General features: G+C 46.2%; 1 protein-coding gene and 1 long non-coding RNA gene across 4 annotated transcripts in view; one reads left to right on the forward strand and one right to left on the reverse strand.

Annotated features, from left to right (window-relative positions):
• Positions 1-20,622, forward strand: part of LOC115108075 (coiled-coil domain-containing protein 50-like) — a 33,994-nt gene extending 13,372 nt beyond the window's left edge. The window contains exons 3-12 of one of the 3 annotated variants that reach the window (XM_029632017.2): positions 1,659-1,788; positions 5,349-5,439; positions 6,169-6,271; positions 9,677-10,657; positions 11,348-11,508; positions 12,002-12,046; positions 12,575-12,733; positions 13,043-13,122; positions 17,684-17,793; positions 18,117-20,622. In XM_029632017.2, coding sequence (XP_029487877.1) covers positions 1,659-1,788; positions 5,349-5,439; positions 6,169-6,271; positions 9,677-10,657; positions 11,348-11,508; positions 12,002-12,046; positions 12,575-12,733; positions 13,043-13,122; positions 17,684-17,793; positions 18,117-18,136 — 1,880 coding nt within the window. In that variant the 3' untranslated portion in view covers positions 18,137-20,622. The remainder of the gene's footprint in view (positions 1-1,658; positions 1,789-5,348; positions 5,440-6,168; positions 6,272-9,676; positions 10,658-11,347; positions 11,509-12,001; positions 12,047-12,574; positions 12,734-13,042; positions 13,123-17,683; positions 17,794-18,116) is intronic. The other 2 variants (XM_029632018.2, XM_029632019.2) reach the window with 2 other exon arrangements.
• LOC135564315 (uncharacterized) lies at positions 20,183-23,762 on the reverse strand. The gene is made up of 2 exons (XR_010460909.1): positions 23,658-23,762; positions 20,183-21,048 (listed from the first exon to the last, which is right to left on the reverse strand). It is a non-coding gene; the product is annotated as an uncharacterized LOC135564315 (long non-coding RNA).
• Between the last annotated feature and the right edge of the window lie 239 nt (positions 23,763-24,001).

Genomic DNA, 24,001 nt, shown 5'->3' on the forward strand with positions numbered 1-24,001 from the left:
GGTTTTAGCAGCCAGTCCGTCTGTGTGTTCCTTTGTCCTGGAGGTCACTGGGAATTACTCTTACACAGCCTGGCTGTCCCCTACATTGCACAGTGTCATCCTCACTCTAACCAACAGATGGCTACTGCCCCACGACCAGCTCTGCTTAACCAAAACATTTGGCATATTTGCATATCTGCTGCGAGAGAGGAACTCGAACAACGGTTATTTTGACTCGGAAGGCCTCGAGGAGGGATTGTTGCACGCAAGGCTTGGTTCACTCAACAGAAGAACTGCCGAGTGCATGGCTGTCATGGTAGGATATAGGGCCTACTGCTTTAAAACCCTGGTAGAACCGTCATGCACCAAAAGACATGAATGGCCTTGGGTTGAGATAATAAATAGGCTGCATTCAGAAAGCATCCGTCATGCCTCTTAACCCAGGCAGAAGCCAGATGGGCCAGCTAGGCCTGACATTTGGTCTCTCCATCACATTAGTCCTATAAACTTAAGCTTTGTTTATGCCTCTGAATGATTCCACTTTTCATTGTCCAGCGTCACTGTCCCATGCGTTCTTTGTCATTGTCCAATGCTGTCTGGTCCTCTTGGATGCCAGCCACAGAGAACTGGACGAAGTAGCCCATACAGAAACTCCATTTCCCAGGCTACGCTGTGTATAGACTTAAGCTAGTTGTAGTGTCTTAGACCAGATTGTGGCCTACTGATTAGGAGGATATCAGATCTCTCAAGTTGAGTTAACAAGAAGCCTTTATCCTGTGTTCTTAGAAATTCAAGATAACAGCAAACTGTGGTTTTACCCCGGAGGGAAAACAATAGTATTGAACGTCACAATATATTTTGTTCTCTGTTGTCGTGTGTTTGCCCTAAAAAATTGAGGCACCGTAAACCCACCACACAATCGATCAGCATTGTCCTAAAAATCGATGTCAGTCTATTTCTCTGTGATTCACTGCTTCCCATCTTGTCACCTCACCAACTTCATGGAGCCTCTAGTAAATAGTGACGTAATTTGGTCTTTTTCACATGAAGCCTACGAGTGGATCAATAGCCAGTCCAGTGGAGCTGAATGAGTAGCAAAGGAGTGAGCGACGCTCCTTCACGCGTTTTGGGCTGGGAGTGCGTCGGCAGCGAGGATTTAGAGCCTGCCCTGTTCGAGGTCCTGTCTCGTCACGTGCAGCCACTTACAGCCTTGGAATTGGCAGCTCCTCAAGTTGATCCAAGCGAGCTAGTTCGTCATAGCCAAGCTCAGTGAGCCAAAGTGTCAGTGTTTTTTTCCCCCTCTCGTCTCATCCACAGAGTGAACTCTAAAACAGCCATTCTACTCCTCAAAATGTATGTCCAAACTGTTCGCTAAATAAACACACTCAACTCCAAGTACTTGCGTCCCAGTCCTGCGGTTTAAAAGGCACCAAAACAAATAAACCCGAGGCTTGTGACTGACGTCGTCCATCTTGTTCCTCAGCGTTGCAGTTTGGCCAGATGAACTGACTGACGGTCTCAAATGGCACCTTATTCCCTACGTAGTGCACTACCTTTGACCAGAGGGTGCTGTTTGGGGAGGCAGCTTGCGAGAGCAATTCGTGTTCAACCCTTGATTGTGTACTAGTCAGCATGGTGTTTGTTGATTTAAAAAAAAAAAAAATGTTTGTCCTTTGCAGTCGAGAGCCACTTGGCATCCAACGTCCACAAGAGCCGTCTGGTGCAGCAGGACGTAGCGTTGGCCAAGCAGCTGCAGGAGGAGGAGGACCGGAGGGCCCAGGCCAAGGCCAAGAGACAACACCGGGACATGTGAGTGACACAGATACTATTATAAACCGGGTAGTTTGGGTCTTGGATGCAGATTGGCTGAAAGCTGTGGTATATCAGATATTATAAACTGGGTGGTTCCAGCCCTGAATGCTGATTTGGCTGACAGCCATGGTATACCATGCATTCGGAAAGTATTCAGACCCCTTGACATTTTCACATTTTGTTACGTTACAGCCTTATTCTAAAATGTATTACATTTTTTCCCATCAATCTACACACACTATCCCATAATGACAAAGCAAAAAGTTTTATTTTGTAAACGTATAGAATAAAATATCACATTTACATAAGTATTCAGACTCAGTACTTTGTTGAAGCACCTTTTGACAGCAATTACAGCGTCGAGTCTTCTTGGGTATGACGCTTGGCACACTTGTATTTGGGGTGTTTCTCCCATTCTTCTCTGCAAATCCTCTTAAGCTCTGTCAGGTTGGATGGGGAGCGTCGCTGCACAGCTATTTTCAGGTCTCTCCAGAGATGTTCGATCGGGTTTGTCAGGGCTCTGGCTGGGCCACTCAAGAACATTCTGGGACTTGTCCCGAAGCCACTCCTGCATTTTCTTGGCTGTGTGCTTAGGGTCATTGTCCTGTTGGAAGGTGAACCAGGTTTTCGTCAAAGAGCTTGCTGTACTTTACATCTTTCCTTCAATCCTGACTAGTCTTCCAGTCCCTGCTGCTGAAAAACATCCCCAGAGCATGATGCTGCCACCACCATGCTTCACTGTAGGGATGGTGCCAGGTTCCTTCCAGACGAAATAGTTCTATCTTGGTTTCATCAGAACAGATAATCTTGTTTCTCATGGTCAGAGTCCTTTTACTGAGGAGTGGCTTCTGTCTGGCTACTCTACCATAAAGGCCTGATTGGTGGAGTGCTGCAGAGATGGATGTCCTGAGATCTACTGTCAGTGCCTTCAACCTCCCGGCTTGAATTTTTCCCACACATGCACTGTCAACTGTGGAACCTTTTATATAGACAGGTATGTGCCTTTCCAAATCATGTTCAATCAATTGAATTTACCGCAGCTGGACTCCAATCAAGTTGTTGAAACGTCTCAAGGATCGTCAATGGCAACAGGATGCACCTGAGCTCAATTTCGAGTCTCATAGCAAAGGGTCTGAGTAATTGTTTAAATAAGGTATCTTTTTTTTTTTTTATACATTTCCAAAAATTTCTAAAAATGTGTTTTTGCTTTGTCATTATGGGGTATTGTGTGTAGACTGATGAGGAAATGTTTTTCTTTAATCCATTTTATAAATAGGCTGTAACGTCACAAAATGTGGAAAAGGCGAAGGGGTCTGAATTACTTTCCTAATGCACTGTATATCAGACCGTATACCAACAGTGTGACCAAAATTTATTTTTACCGCTCTAATTACATTGGTAACCAGTTTATATAGCAATCAAGCACCTCTGCGTTGTTCCTGAGAACAGCCCTTAGCTGTGGGTACATTGGCCATATACCACACCTCCTCGTGCTTTACTGCTTAAATATGCCACACCCCCTCGGGCCTTATTGCTTAATTATATATCATTCGACCATGGACTCTACTACGACCATAACACGGCAGCAGACATTTGGGTGTCAAATGTAGGAAAACGCACTCGCATCCACACAAACTACTGCTATCTTAACCTAGCCGAAGGTTCTAGAGACACTCCTAGAGAACCATGATCTAACCCACACATTAACCCTAAAGTCCTAGACGCCACCGGTACGTATGAATCGCACACATACTGTATTATACACACCGTTTACATGATGCTAAACACCGTGCCACAGCCACATTTTATTGTGTCAGATGTGGAAGAAAGTGCTCCACTTTTTTTTTTTTTTTGTGCCAAATATGCTGGCTCATGCCGCAGTGAAAGTTGTGCTCCGAAGTGAGTCTTCCTCACACGCTCACTAGCAGCAGGGCAGCGCCCCCAAGAGAGAGGCCAGATGCTCTGCCGCACATACAGCCCGGCTAATGCTGCTTGGCATGCTGGGAGCTCCTGCTGCCATCTTCTCTGCCTTTGCCCAGTGTGTGTGTCTTGTCTGTCCCTCTCTCTCTCACCCTCCCTCGCCCCCCTCCCCCCACTTTTTTTTGTAGGCTGTTTTGTAGTGATGTGGGATAAAATCGATAGTTACATAACATATTATTTTTATACCGTATAATTTTTTTACACACAATATGTTTTGCGCTAGTTGGCTGTACCTGCACCAAAACTAGTATTTATCAGCACTTTTTTTATTTCCACAACAAATAAAATAAAAACGAGTTCTCTCATGGCTCTGTCTTGTCCCTCTGCAGCAGACACGTGGTGAGCAACATGTTTGGAACGTCGAATCGCAGTAAAATCACAGTAGCGAATCACAACACATATAGAATCGCAATCCATATCATATCGGCATCTTAAGTATCGCAATAATATCGTATCGTGAAGTCCCTAGCAATTCCCAGGCCTATTGTCTCGCTCGCTCTCTTTACCCCATGCCTCGCTTAGCTCCTTTAGCCACACGGCTAGCTGTGGGTGTTTGAGGGGATGGCCTCTCAACGTCACTGCTGGCTTCGAGAGGGTGATCTGGGGAGAGCACGCCACAGGTACTGGTAATACCATTTTTTGGGGGGGCCCGCAGCCCGGCTCTCACCTCGGCAGTGTAATTCATAGCATCTATTTCCAATATGTGCATTTCAAGCAGGGTACCTGAAATTGAAATAGGAGCCGTTTTTTTGAAGTTCAAATGGAAGTCTATTAATTTTGGTAATGCACGTATACTGTTATTGGTAGTCTCCACTGTTTTCAAAGGGAGCAGGCATTATAAAACAGAAAAGAAAATAGCCTACATATTTGCATACTGGCATATTCTCCCGAATAATCAGTCAGCTCGGGAGTGAGCCGCCTGAGTCTCACAGATGCTGTGCTTCCGAATCGGTTCAGTTGACGAACACACGCGCAGGTCATTGGAATGGAGGCTATGTGCGTGACAGATCAGTAGCGAAGACGTCCCATCTGCCTAATCTCGGACCCGACGTCGTCTGCCCTGGCACCCTGAGCCAACACGGCTACAGTTCAACGTGTCAACGATCGCAGCCCGACTGTGTTAGCCTAGCTGTCGCCGCCACATTGTGACAGGTCTCCTCACCGCTTTACAACACGGGATAAATCTGTCTTTTGTAATCCTGAACAGGCCGAGAGGAGGAAGACTGAAACGGAGAGACGCTATCGAGGTCGCGCTTGATTAGTCAATCAAATCGATTGTGTTATTTTTTTTTTTACATCCGCAAATGTCCAAGTGCTTCTACAGAAACCCGGCCTAAAACCCCAGACAGCAAGCAATGCAGATATAGAAGCACCTAGCGTCCTTGTTGTGTTCTGTGAAGAAAGCCCTTGTTTTTGCCACTAGTGTTATGGAGTGGGGTAGTGTGGACAAGATACAAATAGCCCTACTATCCATATAAGAACTTTGGGCAGGGTACAGGTTTTGGGGTAGTTGACTGTTCTGTATTTGCTTCTAATGTTGTGTCTCCTTTGTCTCCGACACACACACACACACCTAGAGAGCGCAGCGACAATGAGATTGCCCAGGAGATACAGGAGGAATTGGTTCGACAGGCGGAGCAGCAGCGCAAGCAGGAGGAGAAGGATGCGGTAAGTGACACTACACCCACACCCAATCAACAGCTCTGGGGTGAAGTGTCCCTAGGTACAGATCTAGGACCAGCTTCCCCCTTTCCCCAATCCTAACCATTAACCGTTAGTGGGGGAAATGCTAAACTGACCCAAGATCAGGGTCTAGGGGAAGCGTCAACCTGCACCCAATCAACATGGGTGCACCTCCTCCACCCTACCCCTACTGAAGTATCGACGGGTCACCACAGGCGGGTCACCGGATTGGCCTATTCACATCCACTGCTGGTGTTACAACCTGTACTTGTTTATTACACTTTACTGTTAGTAAAGCATGTCTAGCCTAATGGTGACCTCCTTGGCACCCGAACTGGGTTCAAATACTATTTTGAGTCATTTGAAATACTTCATATGTCCTTGATTTTTGTTTAGCTTACCTGCTTCAATGGAACCAATAGAATAGTCCCAAAACGTCACCCTGCCCATCCGGCGCTAGCCCCGGCAGGCTAAAGCAAACGCTAAAAGGTTTCAAATAGGCCTGTATTTGAATCCAGGTCTGACTGGCACTGTGCAGGTACAGGGCCATATTACAGATTCCTCATAGGCTACTTCTTCAAACCTTTTCATTTGTAATCCTCAGTGAAAAGCAGCTCATCTGTGTGAGAAATCCAGGATAAAAATAACAAGCGATGTGTCAGCAGTTTTGAAGGTGTTTTGTTTTTTTTTGTGTGTGTGTGTGTGTGTTTCCAGGCCATCGCTCGTAAGCTGCAGGAGAAGGAGATGAAGGAGGAGAGGAAGCGACAGAAGCAGCTGGAGGCCAACTTTGAGGAGGAGTACTACGAGGATAAAGGAGGTGGGTCGAGCGCCCCCGGTCTGTTTCAGGGATCTAGGATTCTAGGGAGGGATACGGTTGGGGTGAGAGTGGCCGGGATACGGTTGGGGTGAGAGTGGCCGGGATACGGTTGGGGTGAGAGTGGCCGGGATACGGTTGGGGTGAGAGTGGCCGGGGTACGGTTGGGGTGAGAGTGGCCGGGGTACGGTTGGGGTGAGAGTGGCCGGGTACGGTTGGGGTGAGAGTGGCCGGGTACGGTTGGGGTGAGAGTGGCCGGGGTACGGTTGGGGTGAGAGTGGTTGGGGTGAGAGTGGCCGGGATACGGTTGGGGTGAGAGTGGCCGGGGTATGTGCACACACGCAGTCACTCACACGTGCGTGTGTGTCAGGGTGGGTCATTATGGCGAGGGGTGGATTGGAAAGGTCATACTGTGTGTGTGTTGGTCAGGGATGGAGATGCACGAGATGTGTGTGGAGAGGTGCGTGAGTTACTGTAGGGTTGATCTTTCAGACGAGGATTTAGGAGGGCTGTTTCATAGTTGACCTTGAGGGTGCGTACTGCGTAGGTACTAAGGTAGAGGGAAAAAAGGAGTCGTTTGTCATCGCTCGCTTTCTCGCTCTTGCGCGCACACCCACCCACCCACCCAGTGGTTTTGCTCCTTAGTGAGCCGAGACAGTGCTTTGCAGGGCTGCGAGAACAGCTTTGACTTGACTGCAGCAATAAGGCTCCATTTTAAACCGTTAGAAGCTTGCTGTCAGAATAATCAAGAGACTTGAAGGGTCTTTTTGGCAGTTAATGTTTGTCATAGTAGGTTCCAGCCTCCTCATCCCCCTGCCTTAAAAACAGTAAGACATTTGTCGTTAATCATTTTAAGATGTCTGTTGTATGTATGTTTAATATGTTGGGAAGTGTTGGTGGGTATTTTACCTTATTCACTGAAGCCTTAGTGGTGGAAGCTCTTTCAGGCCTCATAGCTAGAGGCACAGGTGTGTGTGTGTGTAGGGGGTATTTTTAATTGGTTTCTTTAATGTTCTTCAACGCCCTGTAAAACCCACCTTCCTCCGCAGCTGTGGCGCGCACACACACAGTGGGGTCCGGTAGGCTGAGGTTTTCCTGCAGGCCCAGCCCCACCTAGCTACTTATATTTAGACAGAAGACAAGGAGGAATATTTGCCCAGGACCGCTCTCTATTTCACCTAAAGATTGGATTAAATCTGCTCTTCAAAATGATTTTTAATTTTTTTTTTATGGGAGAGTATAGTCAGGGATTTCGTTCTAATCTACACAAAGCTACGGCTGTGGTTACAGTATGTAGGTTAGGTGTGGATGATACACACACACACAGGTTTTCCCTCAGTCTCTGTGTTGACATGAACAGGGTTGAAGGGACGGTTACTGCTGTCTCGTCTTTCCACACGGATCTCTACTTTCCTGTATCCACAAACCGTCTCAGAGTTGTCGTGCTGATCTTTTTTTACGATTTAGATTACACGGACAGGAGGGAGACCTGATCCTAGATCAGCACTCCTGCTCTGAGATGCTTTGTGAGTATGGGCCAAGAACTAAAGCCTCACATGCAGTACTACCCTGTGTGTGTACATGCTGTCTGGCTGAGCATTTTAAATCTCAAATATCCATACACACACACTCTGCCATGTCTTATCTCTGGCAGGTCGTGTGATTGGCTGCCCCTCTCAGGAAGTGAGGAAAGGAGGGGGCGCTGCCATGTTTGTCTTAATCCTCCAAATCGGGAGAGAAACGGTTGGTTTAACGCTCAGCCTCTTCTACGCAGATAAGCCATTGGAAAGAGAGGAGGGGAGAGAAGTGGGAAGGGAGGGAGAGGAGACCGAGGAAGGAAGGAAGGAAGACGAGATATCCAGGCTTTGCCTCCGTTTTTTTTTTTATTAAGCCACAGAAATAGGCGAGAGAATCATTTCCAAAATGTTGCGTTTTAGAGCATGACAACTGCTCACCTTTTTCGGGATACTCGGTACCGACTTAGTTGCCTAATACATCTTCGGCAGATGACGGTGACCACAAAGTAGGCTCGATCCTCAAGCCACCATTGGAGAGCAGCCCAGGCTGAGGGCGGAACTTTGTTTTTTCAACGATGACTTCACTTCAGTGTCGTTTTAAGAAAACATTAGGGCTTTAAAATGTGTTTTAACGTAGGTTTGTACATTCCCTCGCCTCGCTCTCGTTTCAAAAGTTAAACATAAACAGTCGTTTCAGTTGACGGGATTAGCTTCAGCAACAGCTGCAGGATGGCCGACATTCCATTCAGCTGACGACAGGCTTTTTTTGGCCGGCGACCCCCACCATATAAAAAAGTGATGTAATCAAAGGCCGTTGTTTACTTTTGGGGGGGGGGCTATGACTGTATTACAAATCGGTCTGACTACTTTTGACAGTATTTCCATCTGAAGGAAGTATGGTTTGAAGTGACTGAAATGCATCAGAAAGGGAAATTCCCGAAGGTCATCAGGCAATCATTTTGTGTGATATTCCGTGTAGAAAAGAACAGCGTCGTTGATTGTTCTTTTTCCTCCTGTCTGATATCCGTGCCTGGTCTTGTCCGTGCTGCCCTGCGCGGCTTGAGGGGAGACTGTCTTATCTTTCAGTGATGGGGCCATAATATTTTGTCGCTCTAAATGTTCAGAAGATAGCCACGTGTAGGAAGAAAACAGAAACCGATCTGCTTGTTACAACCTCATCTGGCGGCTACTGGTTCTTTGAACCAAGCATGAATTGTATTTATATATTTTTTCAAATCAGATGACCTCCCCCCACCCAATAATCGTCTGATTATTATTTTTATAGCTTTAAAAAAGCTGTTCAATTTCAAGTGCCTCCGACCACAGCTCAATACGAAACGAAGCTATTGATTTTTGCATCTCTCCGGTACGACGCACTGTCTGTCAAATGCCACGTATTACTATGTCCATATTTTTCCATTGCTTTCTCGTGGATGTCACTCACTAATTGTCATAACATGAATGCCTGCATGTCATCCCTTCTCCCTGCCTGAGGTGCTTGGAGCAGTAGCTTGGTTTTTACCTCGGCTATAGATGTACGGGGATCGGCTAACTAGCCCTCCGTGTTGGCTTCAAACTTCCCATGATAATAACATCCCACTCTGCATTCTAACTCGGATCCGATTGTCTGGGAATAATTGGAGCCAAAATGGCACCCGTTTAATTATCAAACTTAAGTTTGCCGAAACTGTACGAAATATCCATGGCTCCACATTTTAAACATGCTCCATGATGGACCCTCACGGTCCTTACATGCAGGTACTGTGACTTAACTAACCCTGTGTGTTCACTAACCAACCCAGTGTTTGCTCACATCTGCCATTGTCTTGTCCCATCCATCCATGTCTTCCTTCCACATCAACCCCCCCTCATCCCCCTCCCCTCGGCCCAGCCTCCCGAGCCCCTCTGGACCTGGATGACAAACCCAGGCGACCTGGTTCAAACTCCCACTCCCCCGAGTCGCATCCCCTTACCCCAGGTTCACGACGCGACCTCTCCCCCGAGTATGTTTCTTTTGAGCCTAGCAGGACCAGATACCCCCCATACGACTCTGTGGAGCCTAGCACCAGTGGACGTTCCAGGTCCCCCGAGCACCATTTAGAGAGTAGAGGAGGGGGTAGTAGGGTCAAGCATGGAGACCCATACCCCGAGGACCACCTCTCCAATAGCAGGGGGAAACGTGGGGGCAGTTACCCAGACTACCACCACCCCACCGAGGGTAGAAGTAAAGGGAAGGGGGACCAGAGGGGCCGAGACCCCCAGGGGTCCCAGTCCACCTTCTACCCAGACAGCCGTGAGCCCAGGAGACACAGAGAGGAGAGAGGGGATGAGGGAGAGCGGGTGGTGAGGAGGAAGGAGAGGCCCAGTCGGCCGCCCCCGCAGTCCCACAACCCTGTGGAGAGAGACGAGGCTTGGGAGAGAAAAAGAGAGTGTGAGAAAGACCGGCAAAGAGAACCCAGGAGAGACGAGGAGAGGGAGAGAGACACACCAAGACACGAGGAGAGATCGCGAGGCGGACAGAGACATGGGCTGCGATCGCAAGACCAAGAGCATGGCCGAGACAAACACAGAGAAAAAGACAGACGCCGAGAGAGAACCAAGAGCAGGGAGCGAGGTCTTGATGAAGACTATTACGAGCCCATACCCAGCAGCCGGGCCTGGACTGTTGGTGGGGTGGAGGGCCCTGTGGATGAGGGGGGGCCCATGGCCAGGCTCCACTCTGGCCCCAGTGAGCTGTGTGAGGAGGAGGAGGCCAGAAGGAGCCCCCGCCCCGGCGTGATGAGGGGGGAGAGGAGAGGTCACAGGGACCCTGGGGAGGGGCCCAGCATGGGCACGGAGCGCTCCTACACGCACCCCGCTCCCAGGGAGCCAGGTACGGCGCAGCGCCGGGCCCATGGTCAACCGTGTGTGGTGTGTGCATGTGCAGCCTTGATTGGCCCATTGCTGGGAGCTGCTGGTGGTGGTTTTGGCTCCCTAACACAATAATTACTAATCATACCCTTATCTTCCTCTTCATCGTCATCTTCTTCCTCTTCTTGGTGTGGTGGCTTTCTCTCCTTCCCGTATCTGATTTATCATTATGGTGACGATTCCACTGTAGGTCACAATACAATTCCCAGGGTGGGAAACAGGCCTCTGTGGTGAATCGGCTGCTGGGGTTGATGGCGGGGGGTGGGTGGATCCCGTTCCATCGGGAAACGCAACATGACAGATGGTCCAGATAGAAATGTACTGTGTAGAACAGATATGATTCCATTATTTGTCAGCTTGTATACATTACATTTCTGTCTTGAACTTTCTAATTCTAGTCCTCACGGGCTTCCGTCGGTGTGCAGTGTTTATAGCCCTACTCTCCACAACTGATCGAGTACTGGCACTGATTTGCCATCGATTTGTCCAAACACCTATCTACTGTCTCGGACCTTGAATTTAAAAAATGCCAGTGACTTAATCTATAGACACTGCACTACAAGCCCTGGAGGAATCAGAGTTGGGGATACTGTGGTTTCTATCATTGACTCGACATACAGCTGTATTAACTCGTATGTGGCGCCCCCTGCAGGTCGTATCGTGCAAGGGGGACCAGGGGGTCGCGGCGCAGTGGTGGTAGGAGGGGAGTACGGGATGGGCGAGGCCACCCAGGGCATCGCCCAGCTGGACCTGAGGGAGCAGGAGATCCTGGACATGGAGGTGGCCCGGAAACTACAGGAGGAAGAGGTCAAGGTGAGAGGCCTGGTCAGCGAGTGAATGACAACACCCCCCCCCCCCCTACATTTTTTTTTTTAAAAACACCCTTTTATTTTCAAGATCATCCATGTCACAACCGTGTACTGTAATACTCCCTCTCGCCATTCAGTTGGCCTCTGTCTTAGCCCCCTATTTTAGATGCATTTAGTTACAGCAGTATCATAGATACATGTATAGTTGTCATTTGTGCTGTGTTTTTGGGGGTTCATCGTCAATTTAACTTGGGGAATTTAACAGCAGAATCTATGCATTGGCGATATCCTGACCAGTGTGAACAGCGGAGTCTACATTCAGTACATCTCAGCTTTGTATTGTGCCGTGTAGCTTCATGTCTCAAGTCTTTGAGGAAGGTCTTCGTCTCGACATGGCCACCTATGTTATGGTAATAATGTTCAGTACCCGAGGGGGGGGGGGGGGGGAGAATGTGACTCAAACTTGGCTTCTAATTGTTGTTTTTTTCGGGTTCCAGGCGAGCAAGATGGACAAGCGCGCAGCCCAAGTGGCTCAGGATGAGGTAAGGATGTGGCCCCTTCTCTCTGTCTGGAAACGTCTGTCTTTACAGACTGACGTGTCACTGCAAATCTCTCTCTCGTTCACTTTATCGCTCTCTTTCTCTTGGCTGTCTCTCTCTCTCTCGGTCTTGCCCGGTCTCTCACGGTCACTGAAGTCTCGACTTTCACCCCGTCAATAAAGCCAGCTATTGAGTGTGACAGTGGTTTGCCTTTGTTAAATAAATGATAACCCTGGTCCCATTCTCTTTGGTCGGTTTTAACCTGGGGTTAATCACATTTCACCACATCATGGGTAATAGCTCCAATCAGTGTATACTGCCAGATAACATATGAAGCAGCACTACTGTATGTGCCGGAAAAGTTACATCTGGGATTGGAAAAACAACGGTGGGTACCAAGCCACTTGTTTAGGTAAACCGCTGGGGGATGGGGCTGTGGAAGTGTCAACACGCTCTAATTCATTGGGACAAGGTGTGAGTCTGTCTTGTACTAGAGCTGTGTAGTGAACCAGGTTTTATTGGCGCCGTCAGGAGATAGCCCGGCTGCTGATGGAGCAGGAGAAGAAAGAGTACAAGAAGTCCAGGGAGAAGGAGAAGCAGGGGATGAGGCCGGAAGAGAGGGGGATGAGACCGGAAGAGAGGGGGATGAGGCTGGAAGAGAGGAGGCGGCCAGAGGGAGGAGACTGCAAGGTGACTAGTCTTCTTCGCATCGTTTTTCTGGACGAGACGACTTTATGATCAGTAACACTGACTTTAGCACTACATGTACAGTATTTTGATAGTAATCAATATGGTATGTGTTCAATACTGTAATGTATGGATGCATGTATTTTAACTTTGGTGCCGATTATGATCTGGTTTTGACATAGGAGTTCTGTAGTAAGAGAGCCACGGTGTATTGGCACAGTTTAGGGTGCCTGTTTTTTTTGTCAACTTGTTGATAATGGATTCCAGACCACAGATAAAGTGTTTTCCTGTCTATCTGTATGTGTGTTCCAGCCCAACTCAGAGGAGGTAGTGCGTCCCAGGTCCCGAGAGGAGGAGTATCAGAGGCACAGGAACCACCAAAAGCCTGCCAGGTATTTGTCTCACTCTATTAGCTGCAACAATGTAGAACACCTTATTACAACGTTGTAGCACCGATTTACAGAGGGGCAAAAAAGTATTTAGTCAGCCACCAATTGTGCAAGTTCTCCCACTTAAAAAGATGAGAGGCCTGTAATTTTCATCATAGGTACACTTCAACTATGACAGACAAAATGAGAAAAAAAATCCAGAAAATCACATTGTAGGATTTTTAATGAATTTGCAAATTATGGTGGAAAATAAGTATTTGGTCACTGACAAACAAGCAAGATTTCTGGCTCTCACAGACCTGTAACTTCTTTAAGAGGCTCCTCTGTCCTCTACTCGTTACCTGTATTAATGGCACCTGTTTGAACTTATCAGTATAAAAGGCACCTGTCCACAACCTCAAACAATCACACTCCAAACTCTACTATGGCCAAGACCAAAGAGCTGTCAAAGGACACCAGAAACAAAATTGTAGACCTGCACCAGGCTGGGAAGACTGAATCTGCAATAGGTAAGCAGCTTGGTTTGAAGAAATCAACTGTGGGAGCAATTATTAGGAAATGGAAGACATACAAGACCACTGATAATCTCCCTCGATCTGGGGCTCCAAGCAAGATCTCACCCCGTGGGGTCAAAAGGATCACAAGAACGGTGAGCAAAAATCCCAGAACCACACTGAGGGACCTAGTGAATGAAGAGAGGAGTAACACACTACGCCGCCAGGGACTCAAATCCTGCCGTGCCAGACGTGCCCCCCTGCTTAACCCAGTACATGTCCAGGCCCGTCTGAAGTTTGCTAGAGAGCATTTAGATGATCCAGAAGAAGATTGGGAGAATGTCATATGGTCAGATGAAACCAAAATATAACTTTTTGGTAAAACTTGTCGTGTTTGGAGGACAAAGAATGCAGAGTTGCATCCAAAGAACACCATACCTACTGTGAAGCATGGGGGTGGAAACATCCTGCTTTGGGGCTGGTTTTCTGTAAAGGGACCAGGACAACTGATCCGTGTAAAGGAAAGAATGAATGGGGCCATGTATCGTGAGATTTTGAGTGAAAACCTCCTTCCATCAGCAAGGGCATTGAAGATGAAACGTGGCTGGTTCTTTCAGCATGACAATGATCCCAAACACACCGCCCGGGCAACGAAGGAGTGGCTTCGTAAGAAGCATTTCAAGATCCTGGAGTGGCCTAGCCAGTCTCCAGATCTCAACCCCATAGAAAATCTTGAGGGAGTTGAAATTCCGTGTTGCCCAGCAACAGCCCTAAAACATCACTGCTCTAGAGGAGATCTGCATGGAGGAATGGGCTAAAATACCAGCAACAGTGTGTGAAAACCTTGTAAAGGCTTACAGAAAACGTTTGACCTCTTATATACCCTTTGTTGGCAATGAGAAACTTATGTTATTGACCAAATGCTTATTTTCCACCATCATTTGCAAATAAATTCATAAAAAATCCTACAATGTGATTTTCTGGATTTTTTTTCTTCATTTTGTCTGTCATAGTTGAAGTGTACCTATGATAAATTACAGGCCTCATCTTTTTAAGTGGGAGAACATGCACAATTGGTGGCTGACTAAATACTTTTTTGCCCCACTGTACCTAGATAGAGTCCAAGTCAAAAGTTTGGATACCTACACATTCAAGGGTTTTTATTTTGACTATTTTCTGCATTGTAGAATAATAGTGAAGATGTCAAAACTATGGAATCATGTAGGATTTTAGATTCTTCAAAGTAGCCACCCTTTACTTTGACAGCTTTGCACACTTTCATTCTATCAACCAGCTAATGAGGAATACTTTTCCAACAGTCTTGAAGGAGTTCCCACATATGCTGAGCACTTGTTGGTTGCTTTTCCTAGACTCTGTGGTCCTACGCATCCCAAACCATCTCAATTGGGTTGAGGTCGGGTGATTGTGGAGGCTAGGTCATCTGATGCAGCACTCCATCACTCTCCTTGGTCAAATAGCCCTTACAGAACCTGGAGGTTTGTTTTTGGTCTTTGTCCTGTTGAAAAACAAATGATAGTCCCACTAAGCGCAGACTCATCAGACCAAAAGGACAGATTTCCACCGGTCTAATATCCATTGCTCGTGTTTCTTTGCCTGAGCAAGTTACTTCTTCTTATTGGTTTCCTTTAGTAGTGGTTTCTTTGCAGCAATTTGACCATGAAGGCCTGTTCCACGCATTCTCCTCTGAACAATTAATGTTCAGATATCTGTTACTTGAACTCTGAAGCAATTATTTTGGGCTGCAATTTCTGAGGCTGGTTACTCTGAACTTGTTCTTATTTTCTGGGTCTTCCTTTCCTGTGGCGGTCCTCATGAGTACCAGTTTCATCAGAGCTTGGTGGTTTTTACGACTGCACTTTAATAAAACGTACGTTTTTGGAATTTTACATATTGACTGACCTTCATGTCTTAAAGTAATGGACTGTCATTTCTCTTTGCTTATTTGAGCTGTTCTTGCCATAATATGGACTTGGTCTTTTACCAAATAAGGCTATCTTTTGTATACTACACCTACCATGTCACAACACAACTGATTGGCTCAAATGCATTAATTCCACAAATTGACTTAACAAGGCGCACCTGTTAATTGAAAATGCATTCCAGGTGACTACCACATGAAGCTGGTTGAGAGAATGCCAAGTGTGTGCAAAGCTGTCAAGGCAAAAGGTGGCTACTTTGAAGAATCCCACATATAAAATATTTAGATTTGTTTAACACTTTTTTTTTGCTTACTACATGATTCCATGTGTTATTTCTTAGTTTTGATGTCTTCACTATTAAAATAGTAAAAAAAATAAAGAAAAACCCTTGCATGAGGTGTGTCAACTGACTGGTACCATGTGTGTATATATGCAGTATTAAAGCTGATCTACCCCCCTTACAACATTTTACATTACATTTAAGTAATTTAGCAGACACTCTTATCCAGAGCGACTTACAAATTGGTGCGTTCACCTTAAGACATCCAGTGGAACAGCCACTTTACAATAGTGCATCTAAATCTTTTAAGGGGGGGGGGTGAGAAGGATTACTTTTTCCTATCCTAGGTATTCCTGAAAGAGGTGGGGTTTCAGGTGTCTCCGGAAGGTGGTGATTGACTCCGCTGTCCTGGCGTCGTGGGGGAGTTTGTTCCACCATTGGGGGGCCAGAGCAGCGAACAGTTTTGACTGGGCTGCGCGGGAACTGTACTTCCTCAGTGGTAGGGAGGCGAGCAGGCCAGAGGTGGATGAACGCAGTGCCCTTGTTTGGGTGTAGGGCCTGATCAGAGCCTGGAGGTACTGAGGTGCCGTTCCCCTCACAGCTCCGTAGGCAAGCACCATGGTCTTGTAGCGGATGCGAGCTTCAACTGGAAGCCAGTGGAGAGAGCGGAGGAGCGGGGTGACGTGAGAGAACTTGGGAAGGTTGAACACCAGACGGGCTGCGGCGTTCTGGATGAGTTGTAGGGGTTTAATGGCACAGGCAGGGAGCCCAGCCAACAGCGAGTTGCAGTAATCCAGACGGGAGATGACAAGTGCCTGGATTAGGACCTGCGCCGCTTCCTGTGTGAGGCAGGGTCGTACTCTGCGGATGTTGTAGAGCATGAACCTACAGGAACGGGCCACCGCCTTGATGTTAGTTGAGAACGACAGGGTGTTGTCCAGGATCACGCCAAGGTTCTTAGCGCTCTGGGAGGAGGACACAATGGAGTTGTCAACCGTGATGGCGAGATCATGGAACGGGCAGTCCTTCCCCGGGAGGAAGAGCAGCTCCGTCTTGCCGAGGTTCAGCTTGAGGTGGTGATCCGTCATCCACACTGATATGTCTGCCAGACATGCAGAGATGCGATTCGCCACCTGGTCATCAGAAGGGGGAAAGGAGAAGATTAATTGTGTGTCGTCTGCATAGCAATGATAGGAGAGACCATGTGAGGTTATGACAGAGCCAAGTGACTTGGTGTATAGCGAGAATAGGAGAGGGCCTAGAACAGAGCCCTGGGGGACGCCAGTGGTGAGAGCGCGTGGTGAGGAGACAGATTCTCGCCACGCCACCTGGTAGGAGCGACCTGTCAGGTAGGACGCAATCCAAGCGTGGGCCGCGCCGGAGATGCCCAACTCGGAGAGGGTGGAGAGGAGGATCTGATGGTTCACAGTATCGAAGGCAGCCGATAGGTCTAGAAGGATGAGAGCAGAGGAGAGTTAGCTTTAGCAGTGCGGAGGGCCTCCGTGATACAGAGAAGAGCAGTCTCAGTTGAATGACTAGTCTTGAAACCTGACTGATTTGGATCAAGAAGGTCATTCTGAGAGAGATAGCGGGAGAGCTGGCCAAGGACGGCACGTTCAAGAGTTTTGGAGAGAAAAGAAAGAAGGGATACTGGTCTGTAGTTGTTGACATCGGAGGGATCGAGTGTAGGTTTTTTCAGAAGGGGTGCAACTCTCGCTCTCTTGAAGACAGAAGGGATTGCAACATTTATTATTACAACATTAAATACACCCCTTGTTACATTAGAAACTCTTTTTACACCAATATAACGCCCTTACAACATGATTTCTTCTTTCTCTCTCGTCTCTCAGACCTCCTCAACCTCTTCCACATGACTATGAGAATGTGGAGACCAGCTACAGCTACTCAGAGAGCCACTACTCTTCCCGCACTCCAGCCAGACCTGAGGCTGCTTACAAAGGTCAGTCCAGCTACCGGAGGTCCCCCCGGCTGTGTTTTTAAGTTACATTACCCGACTAGATCAGCGTGTACATTGAGTGCAACGTTAGACTGGTTCAGTAGGACTCCCATTATCACTTAGATCGTTTTAGTGCAGATTTAACCCTCTTTCCAATGGAGCTAACTATCCAGCATACCACGTTGTTGACATGCGCTGAACGGATTAGTTAATTTCCTAAGAGATCTCCCACTGTTTTGGATTCTCTACCACACACAGTTGTGGTTTCAATGAAAAGTTTAAGCTTATGTCTGCCGTCTTTTTTTTTTTATGTCTGTCTCTTCCAGGTACCTATTACAGGCAGTGACCCAGGCTCCCTAAGTTATCCATCCATGACTTGTTCCTTTTCTTTTTTACTCATCGTTGCTGTATTTGTAAAAACTCCCATCACTTTATTGACCAAGAGCCTTGGGACAATGTCACCTAGTCGTTGGCGGTGGGATTCTCCAGCATGTCCAGTTGACCGGGAGTTCGGGAAAGCGTGCGGCTGAGAGCACACTCTTTTATCATTCCCTTTTTTTCCATTTTGGTTGTCTTCTTTCAATTGGCGCAACAGCCAAGAAGACTCAAAGGAGATGCCTTGTGATATTTATCCTCTTGCTGGCTTTTAACTGTTGAAGATGATAGGGGGGGATGAAGGCGTTTCTGTTTTGCTGTAGTTGTCGTTTTCTGGTGTTTCCGTCCGTCTGTGGATCATGCTCATCATGGTGAATCAATCCTTTGCTGGATATACTGTATAACTGTGCAATCTCCGTCTCTCTATCTATCGCTGTCTATGGGATGTGCCTGTATTTGGAGCCGAAATGGCCTCCCATTGTACGTCTTTGAGCCAAGATGGCCGACGCTTTTTTTGCACTCCCAGGCTCCAGTTCTCCCGTCCTCGTATTGTGCTGCGCATCTAGGATGAACAACGTGACAGGCCCAGTCATACGTGCTGCGTTGCATATAATACTCCTTTTGAAAAGACATATTTTAGCATTTTATTCACAGGGGGGGGGGGGAGAACCTACTATATCAGGATGCTGGGTCTTTTGGCTTTGTGTTTTAATGCTTTCCAGTCCAGAAGTGGATGGTGATCGTATGTGGACTTCTGACTTGTTGCTGGCTGTATGCTGTTTCCATATGTGTGTATTTTTCCCTGTGTCTTTCTAAAGGGGCATTTCCCTACTTGGAATGAAGACTTGAGAGGTGGAAATGGGGTTTTATGGGACATACTGCCATGGTTAAGTGTTTTACGTGCATGCTTACTGACTGTGCTCTCTTGTGGGCTGAATTTCTATCCTCTCTGTGAAACTCGTGAGTCAACGAGAGCCCAAGCCACTGAACTCCATCCATTTTGTTTTGTGGATGATCAAAATGCTTTTTGTAAATATTGCCCTAATATATTTGGTTGTATGTTCCATCCAGTATTTGATAGTCTCATCTGTGTACATGCTCTCAGCGCTAAGACAAGTTGACCAGTAAGAATTGAATGCATGTATATTGCACCTCTGTGCCAAACATAAGATTGTGGTGGTCTTGGCAGGGCTGTATTCACTTGGAACCAAACAGGACAAAACAAGGAGGGACCTAACTGAATTCCTAGAAATAGAAGCTGATTTTTGTTGCAAAATCTTGTTTTCTGTACATTTCATAATAAAAATGCATTCTGTCTCTCTCTCACACACACACACAACTCCTCTCTGACCGAGAGGGTTATGTCACATGAGTAAACATTCCCAGGGTAGACATGCATGAGAGTGTGGAGGGAAGTTTCAGTCATCCACTGAATTAACAGGGAAAGTGAGAACATGATTTCATTCTACTCAAAAGGGACCTATTGACTCAGACAGCTGTGTTGATAGGGTTCACTGTTCCGTGGCCAGTTGAGTCATTTTATCATCATATTGAATAATGATCACAATAGTGGGAATAGAGTACACACTTATCAGACGTCTTACTGTAATAGAGATGCATGTATCAAAAGGGGTTACAGGAGACTATAGGGACTTTTGGACATAGTACACCTCCCAAATTGCACCCTATTCCCTATGTAGTGCACTACTTTTGACCAGGACCCATAGTGCTCTGGGGGGAAATGTGTGCACTATGTAGGGAATAGGGTGCCATTTGGGAGACTTACACATTGTGCTGCAAATGGACACGGCGCTAATAATTGTTTATTTCAAAGGTGGAAAGAGTAAATCAGACACTGTTCCCAGTTTGATCGACATTAAATGTTTAATTATGATCCTGTCGTATTTTAAATTTTTCCCCCATTGACCGAGCTTCTTTATCCAAGTCCGATGGCGTTGGCGTGCTTTGTCCGAGTTGGTGGCATCTGCCCCGGAGACTCTTCTATACACGTCAAGACGTGTAAAAATGTTCTGGATGAGATTTGTGCCATTTTAAGGATTATTGTCAGGGACTTGTCGATTAACGGGGAATCCCTGCTCTTTTTAAATTAATGACAGTGGAGGAGGATCGGTAAAAAAAAAAAAAACTCCCAGAACTAAGGGATGTGTATATATCCTTTTGTCTGATAATATGATCACCTTGTGGACATATTGAATATCAAATTAGAACACGTACACCATCGGAACAGATAGTGAGTGCATATTGGTGATTTGCTGTATACTGATTTGTGCTATATGCTGTAAGCGCAAAACGAACTGAAATCGAGTCACGTTTGAACCGTTCCGCGATCCAGGGTCTGTATGCGGCCTACAAAATCAAAGACGTGTGTGTTTTGGCGCTTACTGTGAGACTCTTGTATCATGAACTGAATAAACGTTTTGCTTTTACCATCTCAAAGCGATATTTGCATGTGTTTTATTCATTAAACATATGTCCAATTCTGTTGCGTCACTTGTATCCTAACTTCAGGCCCGGGTTCGATATCACATTTCTATCGAGACTAAAACATGATGCAAGGCACACAACTAGCCTAAATATTTTGAGGTGCATTTGGGTGCTATTACTGTAGCTCCCCTCGAAAAGAATCAAACGAGATTCAGACTCCTAGGAATTGGCTTAGTGTTTATTCAGCGAGTTACAGGTATTGTACGACACGTGACTGGAAAATCGTATTGCAGAACGAGTTGACAATCAAAGCACAAGTATTAAATATGTCAGTATAAAGTCAACCATACACTACACTGAGAACATGTTGTGCTGCATTCCATCTTTTCAGTCTCTTGTCAGGGAAAAGGGTTGGTCTGGGTGGGATTCCCCACTTACCTGTAGAGAGAGAGGACATGTGTATGCTTATTGCAGCATTCTGTTGATGCCCTGGTTTTGCCTGCACCACAATGTGGAATGGAGGAAGGCCGTCTCCAACACACAGTACTATCCAAGGGCCAATTCCATGTTTTAGCCTACAAGTTAAGACCTCAGTCATGTTCACTAGGCAAACGTTGAAGAAAAGATTCCGTTTGCTCTAAATAACATAAGGCTATCTGAACATTCCGCAACGTTGTGCCCCTGCTTAATGCGCCCCCTCATAATCCTGTAACACCGACCAGGTTAACAGGAAGTGGCAAATGTTACAAAGCCACGTTTTATGTAGGCCTAGTCTAATTGTAATCTCTGTTCACACGTGTGTTTGTTCTAACTAAGCGGTTATGAGACATTTACCAGACATGCTTGACTCCTGATCAATATTTGCATTACAAGGCAAATGTACCAAATGAGTATCACCAGTTCGTTACAAGTGTAACCTGTTTTCACTGTAGGGCTTGCAACTGCTATGCGTATACGAAGTCTTGTTGGGCACAGAGGTGAAATGGTACTCAAATCATTATGGATTGAAATGACTAAAAAACTAGCACATTTTTCCTTGTTTGAACAGTGAAATCTGCTCACTTTTTTTCCCCTTCAACGTTCATGATAATGGAGAAGAAAAGTGTACACATTTTTTTTAAGGACACCTTCTAATATTGAGTTTCACCCCCTTCCATTTTTTCTTCTTCAGAACATCCTACATTTTTACGGGGCATGAACTCGACAAGGTGTCAAGCGCTCAACAGGAATGCTGGCCCATGTTGACCTGAAATGCTTCCCACAGTTGTGTCAAGTTGGATGGATGTTCTTTGGGCGGTGGACCATTTTTGATTCACACAGGAAACTGTTTGAGTGCGGGAAAACCCCCAGCAGCGTGGCAGTTCTTGTCACAAACCGGTGCACCTACTACCAAACCCTGTTCAAAGGCACTTACATCTTTCACCCTCCTGAATGGCACACACAATCTATGTAATGGAAAGAGCAGGTGTCCTTAATCTTTTTCTACAGTATCCTACACTAAATTGTCAGCCAAATAGATTTTTTTTGCTAAAAAAAACAACTCATTGTCCATCTCCAGATTAACAGCCTCAAATCTGTCTCAAGTTGTATTTACTCATTTGGTTTTCATGAGAATGTTGAGAGGGAGCAACCTTGCGATGAGTTCATGGCAAACTTATCAAATATAAAAGTGAGTCATGCTGGGTTGCGGTCATCTGGGAAAGTACATTAACCCATTTAACTCCTTCCTCATTAAACCCCACAGGGAAGAGGGTTGAGTGCTTCAGTAGAGCTGGTTCACCAACATACCAGACATTGGAATTGTCTCAATTGCATACTCTCTCCTCGCCTCCTTCTCAAAACCCATTAGAAGAGAAGGTCAGAGGGGAGGGACCTCTGGCTCTCTAATCCAATGGGTTTTGAGAAGGAAGCGAGGAGAGAGGACACGAGGAGTACGCAATTGAGATGATCCTGTAGTGATGGTTTGCTTGCATGTTGCAACATCAGGGGGAGAAACAAACCCTTGGCAACCTACTGTGGGAGAATGTCAATTGTGTATTTCTCGCTTCCTCTCTCCTCAAAACCCATTGGATGAGGAAGACAGAGATCCGTCTGACCTTCCCCCTCCAATGGGTTTTGGGGAGAGGATGTGTAGAGTATGCAATTGAGTTTCTCCCACTGAGACTGCACGTTATGTCAGTTTTTTATTTACATTTTTATTTGATTGAGACACGCTACTGCCCCCTGGCTACAACAGGTATGTATGAGTCTTAAAAACACAGTAAAAGACTGGTTTCCTAGACAAAGCCTAGTCATGGATTAAAACATTCTCCATTGACAATGCTTTTTAGTCTAGAACTAGGTTTATTCTGTGTCTGGGTAACCGGCTCAATCACACTCAAACTCCTCAGGTTATGTGGACTTTGTCTCCATTCTCCAACTTAAAACCGGAGGCCTTGACACCTGTTGATGGACCTGCTACGCACACTACCAGAAACAATGACTGAAATCTGTTGGCACATCTCAGGCAAGGTTTCTAGCTGTGTGGGCAACATGTAACACTTGGAAAGGACTCTGTGAGAGAGGTAAACTACTGTTGTACATTTATTACAGTCCTAGGTGGATATTTGTATCATTAGTGCACACACTGTGGTTGCCACTATTGCAATACAACAATATCATGGTTCTTTGCTGTTATCAAATACATGTAGGCCTACAGTATTAAACGTTCTCTTGAAGCAGTAAGTAATTCCATCTGGCATGATCAATGCAATGACTATACTAGTTACATATATTAAGGATTTTAGCCTGTTTAATTCATCAAATCTAATGAGGCTGTCTAGGATCAAACATTTTACGACAGTTTGGCGTTTTGAAGGAGCCATTGCTTCAGTCATGTGTAGGTTAGTGACAGGATATTCAGATGTTTACCTGTGCCGATTAAACTTTTAGTCAGTCAAACACTTGGAATTACTATTAAAACACTAGAAAATTGTCAAGGAACATAACGAGGTATGGCAATGAATATAACATGCTTGACAGTTCAAGGTGTGCGTGGGCTAACTCACCTGCGGTGGCCTCGGTGTCGTCGAAATGTTCCATTTTAATAATCATGTAAATAATGAAGTCGAGCTGGTCAACTAGAGCAGTCACTCGTTGTATGGCTTGCCTTACCTGAGAATTGAAAGTAAATGCAGCCGTCCCGAACCTAGAACATGCCTTGTCGAGACATGGAAAAGACACACGCCCAGTTGAATCAGCGCAACTTTCGCGCATTCATCATTGGAGAGGACAGCCAACGCAAACAGTCACCCGAGACACTTTTTGTATTGAGTTTTGAAAGTGCAGTAACTGCAGTCGACTGTGGCATTTTTTTGACGCAGTATTTGCAGAATAGCTGCAGTCTACTGCA

This window comes from Oncorhynchus nerka, linkage group LG24 (genome assembly GCF_034236695.1).
Source record: "Oncorhynchus nerka isolate Pitt River linkage group LG24, Oner_Uvic_2.0, whole genome shotgun sequence".
NCBI lineage: Eukaryota > Metazoa > Chordata > Actinopteri > Salmoniformes > Salmonidae > Oncorhynchus > Oncorhynchus nerka.